Raw genomic sequence first — 9,069 nt, 5'->3', positions numbered from 1 at the left:
TCAAGTTCATTTCTTTATATATTTTTCACTCCTCAATTCGCCTTTGACCTTACCAAAAAAGGCGGCATTTTATGGCAAGAAAGAAAAGAGTAAGGACCAACAAAAATAATCAAAGATATTCTTGCAATGTTCTTTCTTTTTTAACATGCAATTGTCTAAATCACACAATAATCACCTTAGTCTTAAATGACCCAATAATATTTTTAACATCTACCTCCAATAATCAGTTGATATCTAGAACTTTTTTAAGAACTGCAACGCCTCAAAGAGATAGAAAATAAATGCTACCATTATAATAAAAGTATTGTTCTACTCCATTTACTTCACAATGACAATAACCATGGGGAGTAACAAAATGCACAACCCTCCCATCCTCCCTCCAAAAAAATGGTGCTAACCTCCGTAGAACTTTTTCTCAAGGTAAGATCCTAAATAATTACCTGTTTTGTTCTGTTTTGTGTTTTACATTGCTATAAAGACAAATCTCTCGTCCCGACTAAGCAGGGGGGGCTCTCACCTCCTGAAGTGAAGACCGAGGGATCAAAATGTAATGCTAGTTTCCTTTTGTCAGTGAATACCGCCACCAGATAACCTACTAAACTTTACAAATGAAAGAACAAAATCAACTGACTTGGTTTGAAAGAACTCTCCTTTCAGTACTACCACAAGAAGGGTGACACGAGGATGGGGCGTCGCTCCGTGCAGTTTGATCAACCTGCAAATCAGGCTCAGCTAGCTCTGCAGATTCTTTCATCTCAGGCTGATCGTCAGGAATAGTGTCAGCATTGGAGGTAAGGATATTGGCCTCAGCTACACTAGATGCTCTATCCCTCTCATTGACACCATCTGCAATCTTCTCACCAACACCTGAAGATACTGGTATGGATTTGCAATCTCTGAGATTTATGTTTGTTTGGAGCTCGGATGTTTTGGCAGAACATAATTCTACTTCTTCTGCATTTGACGTGCTAACAACACTAGAATCTTCTTCACCATTGGGTATAGAATGAGAGCCACAATCATCGACAGGTTCACCAAGTACTTCTGATCCTATAAAGTCCGGTTGAACACAAGCCTTACTTCTCAGTTCACGACTATCAGAAATCTCATGTGAACCATGCTGAATAGTGTCAGCAGAATCTTTTGATTCCCTTGTCGTGAAAACAGCTGGAGAGTCAGTAGGAATGCTTTCTGCGCCACAAGGTGCAGGATTTTCAACACTGTTTTTTAAGACTTCACACGATACTTTGACCTCACATGGAAAGTTTTCAGTAACCTCCAACAAAGCACCAACTTGATGTCCTTCAGGAGCTTCAGTGACATGACACAAACTGAGACAATGCCTTTCCTTGTCAGGAACACTGTTCAAATCTATTGGCTTCTCGTCATGGCTCAGTAACATGCAAGTGCAACTAGTATTCTTACATCTACTTGTATCTTCAGATTGGCAACAAGAATCAGTCACATATTCACAGGCATTTGCAGTACTTTTGTCATCCCCAGCCCAATTTCCCTGAACTGCCGGGCATACAACTTGACAAGTGACAGAGAGAGGGATCCCAGTAGAATTGATCAAATCAGAACCGGATGAGCCCACTCCATCCCTATTTGCTGCCATAGATGTAGTATGATTCTTCTTAAAATTGGAAACTGCAACAAGTTGCATTGTGCAAAAATCAACTATAAATTTCAGAGAAAGAAAAAGAACAAGGATGTAGATCTCCAACCATACAAAACCAAATAAAAGGATAGCCAAGTGTTTAGCAAAATGTACCTTCTGTAGTAATTAGATTTTCATCATCAAATTTGTGCTTAGATATCTTCTTCTGTAACATATCTACGTGAGGGAATACCAACAGACTCATGTTCTTTGTTATTTGCTTGCTCGTAGATTCAAGTGGCTCAAACCCAAAAACAGAGGTCCAAGTTTCTCTTAACTCTGAGATAGCAGGTATTACCAATAACTCAACATTTAAAGAACTGAGTGCCTGGTAACAGTAATAGAAACAGAAGTTTTGGAATCAGCATTATGAAAAGGTTCAAAGAAAACAGAAAAAACATGATCATGTCCTGCAATAAGAATAACCATATATACCCTTGAATAAAATGCTAAGGCTCATTCTCACTTTTCCAAATCATTAATATGATAAAACAGAAGTAAATTTTGCTAATCAGTTAATAGTACTTTCTTGTTGTGATTCAGTGCCATCGAAAGCATTCATTTCATTGCAGCACATACATACGTTAAGAAGATGAAAAGGTGGAGCCTTTGGTAATATTTACTTTCATTTTGTCCACTTTCTAGAAGCGAAAGCAAAAGGAATTACTATCAGGTTCCTTGTTTGTCCTAAACTACCAGACACAAAAACAAGGAATTAAACAAATCTTGTCAAACATAAGTCTCAGCATCCAGCTAAAACCGCAGCCCACCTTAAGTTAATATGGCATACATTAATTAGTAATTACTCTAGCAAAATATGGCAGAAGCCACATTAGCCAGTAAAGAAACTAAAGGCTAACAGCAGATTTTCAAATAAAAGGAAAAGGAAAAGCAACAAATTTGAAAATAGTTATACATGACTAAAATAATATCAAGTTAAAGTTTCGCAACTAAAACTAAAGAAACAAATATGAAAGTTCTGACATACCGATTCAATGGCATTAAGAAGCCGGCGGCACATTCCTTGTCGCCTATACATATAGCGGGTCCCAATAAATGGCATCTCTGCAAGTTGGTTTCCATGGATCCTATTTGACGAATTTAAAAACTTAAATCAGAATAAAATCTCACTTTCTTCCGTTGGTCCCAAAAACAAACAAAAAATCACAATGTAAGATGGAATACACAATTGTGTTAATTGCTTTTTTGCCGGGAGAGAGAGGAGGGGGTGGGGGGAGTACTAGAAAGCAGAGGCTTGTTAATAGCGCGCTATAGCCTATAGCGTAGCGCCCTAGGGGTTCACCGCTACTCCACCATTCACCGCTATAGCGCCGCAATAGCGCTCTAAATAGCGTTTATTGGGCTTGCCGCTACACTACGCTATCTGCCATTAACAACCCTGGGCAGTTCAATAATTAATCCATTTACAATCATATAAAGAAAGGCAACGTTGATTACATATTGGTGATATTAACTATATCACAGTTATTTCTAAGGAATGGTAATCGAGAAAAAAAATGCTGCGAACATTTAACCCGCTAATTTGCAGTCAAATACCAAAGGAAACTAAATAATCATCCCCCCCCCCCAGAAACCAAATATTTGTACATACTACACAGAGATCCATGTCCAGTCTTCACTCTGCACCATGCTAATTAATGATTTCTCATGGAAGCATTTATAAGAGAACATAAATATAAGTGGACAATTACCTTATGGAAGCAGCAGCGATGATCTCATCACCTCTCTCGAGAATTGCAGTAACAAACCCACTATAGTTCAGACGTTTGAAGTTTGACCTGACAAAGATAACAAGCATTAAGTACTACATGTAGCATAAAAACAATACCAATATATCCTAGTGGAGTAATTAGCTTGGAAATTAAAACAATGACATTTTATTTTCTTAAATGTGAATGTTGAAACTACAATAATCATTTTAAAAGAAAATATATTCTCTGAAATTTTATGATAAAGTAATTTTTGTCACTATGAATGAGAGTTTGATTTACTACACAAAGAGATAATGTAGAGATGCAAAATAGATTAGGGTTATTTATAATTTTGTAATGCATAAACAACAGAGATCTGGTAGGAAAGAAAATTTTATATTATTAAGATTGTGTATCCAATTAAAATCTATCTAGGCCTTTAGGTGCCCCTTTGTAATTAAGATTTTAGACTTCTGAATATTATAGGTTTGTTTGGAATATTTTCATTTCGTATTTTCAGTTTTAAATTACAAACCTGCCACCCTTATTCCTTGTAGAGTAAAACTTCCAAATGGTTGGTTTGCCCAGCAACTTGTCCTCCTCTAATCCCACAAATCCACGGGTCCTATTACTACCCCCAGCTGTAAGTAAACCCTTGTCCTTAAGGGTGAATTAAGGAAATTGACTTTCCAATATTATCTCTTCCTCTCAAGGTACACTCTAAAGGGTTGTTTTCAGTCCTGCGCCCTCTTATTTGGTGCCTTAAATGAGAAGAATAAAATCCACTTCTCCATTATCTTTAAGACAACAAGCTAAGATAGCTGCAATATAATGAGGCCAGTCTCCTCCAAGGGGTTGTTTTCTATTCTATTATCAAGTTTTCCCATTGATTGTTTCATGATGTATCCACATTCAAATAAGTAATTGAAGTACATAGTACCTTTAATTAGAAAAAATGGTGAGTTAATTACTGTATCTAACTATCTATAGAATAAACTCTAGCATAAAATTTACAGGATCCCTGTAAGTTCCAAGAAAATATAGATACCACTCCTTGTTGTCTTTTTAGAGAGAGGGAGAGAGAGGAGAGGAGGGGATACTAGCACATTAACTAACCATAAAATTTGGAAACATATATTCATAGATAGTAACAGAAGGGGCAAGGGTCTAGCCAAAAAGCTCCAAAATTAATATCCTCCATATACAATGATCAAGCAAATCCATCAAACAATACTGATTTATTTAGTCTTGCTAGAGTCAAAACAAGCTTTAAATGACAAATCATATCTACCTGTCAATTACTCGTACTTAATCCCTATATTCACAAGGTTCAAAACTTTCAAAGCTCATATGTCAATGTATTTTTACCAAATATTTTCAAGAAGTGTCATTGGCGCAACGCAACTCAACCATGAAGGCCACCCCAAGAAAAGTGGTTTCGAGAACATAAAAGAGAGGTCATGTGATCTTACCCACAATTATATAGAATACTATGAATCAGATTACTCCCACTTCTATGATCGACATATGGCATGAAGCACTCATCCATTATTGATACTGCAACAGCCAGCTTGGAATTACATTCAACAATCTGAGGTTTAATCTGACTAGCATCAAAGCACACATCCGACCGCCGAATAAAAGACCAAGAAAATCCATCTTCAATTTCATGTTTAACCCCAAGAAGCATTTCGAGTCTCTCAGATAACTGGAGTACAAAATAAAATAAAAAATTAGTTTGATTACAATTGCCAGAAAATGTCTACAGAAAGGGAAAATCAACCGGACTCAACAAACCAGTAAAATCGTAGATACTATTACAAGTCAAAAGCATCCAACTTCAAAGTTAGAACAACAGAATATCTTAGCATCAACCAATTACATGCAGTGGTCAAGATTTAAGAGCATGAAAAGAACAGAACATACTTCTTGACATCTGCTTCCACAAAAAGTGTCCCTCAAATCAAGAGTCATAGCACCATTTGCCTCAAAACAGGATCTGTGATCTACAGAAGATAAAAAGTCGTATTAATTTCTAGCTGGGAAATAAAGCAACTCCTCATGAGAAGTGAGTATCTAATTAACAAAAGAATATAGCTAAGGACATACATTTGTCCTCGCATAAATGGCATGTGAGTAACGCAGACACAGTAAAATCATCATGGGTCTCGCTTTGATTTGAGCTTCCACCAATCAACCCACAAAATTTGCAACAGCAATAATTGCAGTGCCAGTCACCAGATGGGAACTTCTGCAAGTAAAAGCATACACTTTATGTTAGTACAAATATTATAAGTTGTACAATTTTCCAAATGCAGATATATCATGGATACATCTGAAAACTATAAACCATATAAATAAGTAAATAACAATATGATTTTCCCATGGAGTCTCATGAAATGTTCCCGAAATTCAGAAGGCATATCCATTACAAGTTTTTCAGTAATGAATTTATAGTTAACAATAGGCAATAATTAGATCTTTCTCAAGTAGTGAAAAATCAAAGCCATTAATACAAAATATCAATGTTGGATAATAACAGATGAACAAGCACAAGTTATGCCCCAAACAGCTGTTAAAATAAGCTGGATCCTGAGAGCCTTCATACAACTAAAACAACAAGGCAAGCATTTTCCCATCCATACGACCTTCAAATTTAAAAAGAAAGAAAGAGAGAAAGAAAACATAACACAACCAAAAAGTAAAAGAAAGAAAGACCTGAGATCCAATAAAATTTACACTGGGTCAGCAGAAATTCAAGTATTTTTTCTATAATGCAATAATAGATATTAAAGGAAAAGGGACAACTGAAAAGTTCATAACTGTATGAATTATATACCCCTCTAACCATGTAACGAAAAAGCTCCATTAAGACCAGTAACAACAAAATCATTTAAAAAAGTCCCTCTCCACATATCAAGATACTTACTTTTATATCCAAGCAGCTTTGATGAAAAGTTGATGGGCAACCATCACAACAGATCAGGTCTCCACCATCTCCACAGAGACCGCATGTATCATCATTTGGATCTTCACCGGCAATATCAACTAAACGAAAACCTTTACGTTCAGATTCATCTTGTTTATTCCATGAATCTTGCAGGCACTGCAAGAGAGAAATTCCTTCCTCTATATATATATTTTTAAGAGGATCAAAGTTTTTGCTTTCTGCATGAGCTTCAAAGTCTGAAATTGTTAGAATCTTATTGCAGCAGCCACAATGAATGCCATCTCCTGTGATCTTACCATCAAATTTCCGTCCAGGTTGAACATAATGGACCTTCCCATTCTGGAGGACTGTGCCCGAATCAATCATCCAGGCAAGCAAAGTTCTTTTACCACTGTATGGAACATATCCATCAGTTTCTGAATCTACCTCTTCCTTAGCATTGCGAACCAACAGACCACATCGCTTCTTGTTTTGTGTCTTGTGTCGCTTATGATCCCTGACCACAACACTTGTTTTCCCCTCCTCAAGAAGTGACCGTTTTCTTTTCATTTTCCCCTTCACTGCACCAGAACCTGGTTTTTCCTTTTTCTGTTTTCTATTGACTCCATCAACTGTCTTTCCACCCTTTCGCCCAAGTGGCCCAGATTTATCTTTTCTTGGCTTGGACTTATCATTTCTTGTCTTGGTAACTATTCTGGTTAGTGAATTGATTTCCTCCTCTGGTATTGGTGTAAATTTGAAACCTGGCCCGTAGACTTTCCCTTCACCATCACCAGCTTCATAAAGCATTTTGAGCCTATTGTAGGCCAAGGTGATTGACCAATGTGTCTTCCCATCTGGACTGACATAAACCGAATCATCATAACCTCTGCCATTTCTAGGTCTAAAGTCCACAGTCCAGCCAGCAGATGACAACCGCTCCATTATTTTATCCCTGACTAACTGCTTTTCTTTACTCTTTTGCCTTTTATTAGCATCAGTTCCCTTCACATTATCTGATCTTAACGGTGAGGTCACCCCATTTTTATCATTTTTCAAAACCTTTACCACTTTATTCTTGTTGACAGGAGAAAATCCCTGTTCTTCTAACTCTTTACCAGAAGATCTCTCTGAGCACATATCATCTATGGCATTCACATTTGCACCATCTCCTATAGTTAAATCTTCTTCATGTTCTACAAGGCCTGCCTTTTCTTTATCATTATGCACCACTGTCAAGAGATCGTTTTGATGGTCAACCTTGGGGGGTCTTCCACGCTTACGCTTATGCCCACGCTTACGTGTCAACCGATCAACTAACTGCTCTTGCTTTTGCTCTTTCGACTCAGTTTTCGGAGGCCTCCCCCGCTTCCGTTTCAATTTCACCTTGTCATGCCCTCCCTTTGTTACCATAACCCTTTGATCCTCACCACCACCCAATAATTCATCAGTTCCTTCAGACTCCTCCTTAACTTTTACCCTTTCAAACCCACCACATTCTCTGTCACTCCCAGAAAAGACATCATCATTATCTTCCTTATATGATATTTTATCATCTCCCCTCTTGGACCTCGAGCGCAGCACTCGACCCCCAACCAACACTCCATTCCCCTTCCTACCAACGTCAGCTTCTTCAATGCTGCCCCCACTACTGAAACAACTCCTATCGTTCCCATTCTCAGCTGAGTCAACATCACCACTCCCGCCACTCACATTCAAATCCAAGTCACGCTCTTCTTTCCCGCCACATTCAACTCCGCCCTCAACCAACACCTCATCCCCCTTCCTATCAACATCAGCTTCTTCAATGCTACCCCCGCCACTTAAAAAAACCCTATCGTCCCCATTCTCAGCTGGTTCAACATTACCACTCCCACCCCCCAGTTTCAAATCCAAGTCAAGCTCTTCAACCCCACCCTTCTTCTCAACCATTAAGCTCGAATCCCCTAAACCTTCACCACCCAAGTCAAAAGGTTCAGCCTTAACACCAACCCTTTTCTTCTGAACAACCCCTCCACCACCAGAACCCTTCCCTGGTCTCGACCGAGATCTCAGCCCCTCCCTCATGTCTCACAAAACCCTAACTCAGCAAACACACTATATCAGGATCAAACCAAAACAAAGCTAAAAACAAGTGCATAAAACACCCATTCAATTCTAACCCCAAAACAATGCTTGCCTTCAAACTCGGTCTCTGAGAAGCAGAAACTGCAGTGAAAAAAACCATGAAAAAAACAAAAAATGGGTCAGATCAAAATCAAACGAGGAAGAAAGAGGGGTAGCAAAGGTTTCGAAGCTTACAATGTGGGAATTGAACCAAAACCTAGAAGTTGAAGCGGTGAATGAGTGGGTTGTTGTTGTTGTTGTTTTTTTTCTCCGTGCAGAAACAAAGTGTTGTTTGTTTCTAAATTCGAGGTTTTAGAGCGAGAAAGAGACAATGAATGAGAAATTGAAAGAAACATTGAAACGGGTTTTAGGGGAGTGTGAGAGAGAGAGAGAGAGAGAGAGATAAAAGCGTGTGAGCGTGTTCAGAAAAGATTTACTACTTTTTCTTTGGTGAATTAAATTGATTTGATATCAACACAAATTCTTTTTTTCAATATAAGTCAAGTCTATCAACTCTCAAATTCTTATCTTCTAAGATAAAATCTTCAAAGATAAAATCAATTTAAACATTGTAGATATTATTCTAATTAAAACTCATTAATCCAAATATAAATTTTAACTAAAAAAAAAACATGATTTGCCCTTCTTGAATCTCTAATAGA

At 37.7% G+C, this 9,069-nt stretch overlaps 1 protein-coding gene across 1 annotated transcript; it reads right to left on the bottom strand.

Annotated features, from left to right (window-relative positions):
- Positions 1 to 269: 269 nt before the first annotated feature.
- LOC130716638 (uncharacterized) lies at positions 270 to 8,800 on the bottom strand. Its single transcript, XM_057566619.1, has 9 exons — positions 8,603 to 8,800; positions 6,302 to 8,509; positions 5,482 to 5,623; positions 5,299 to 5,378; positions 4,845 to 5,080; positions 3,373 to 3,459; positions 2,649 to 2,748; positions 1,775 to 1,988; positions 270 to 1,650 (listed from the first exon to the last, which is right to left on the bottom strand). The coding sequence occupies exons 2-9, from the start codon at positions 8,366 to 8,368 to the stop codon at positions 623 to 625; spliced, it is 3,954 nt and encodes a 1,317-aa protein (XP_057422602.1). The 5' UTR covers positions 8,369 to 8,509; positions 8,603 to 8,800; the 3' UTR covers positions 270 to 622.
- Positions 8,801 to 9,069: the final 269 nt, after the last annotated feature.

The sequence above is a fragment of the Lotus japonicus genome, chromosome 5 (assembly GCF_012489685.1).
Source record: "Lotus japonicus ecotype B-129 chromosome 5, LjGifu_v1.2".
NCBI lineage: Eukaryota > Viridiplantae > Streptophyta > Magnoliopsida > Fabales > Fabaceae > Lotus > Lotus japonicus.
Note: the sequence above shows the minus strand (reverse complement) of the source record. Positions and strands in the feature narration are given on the sequence as shown.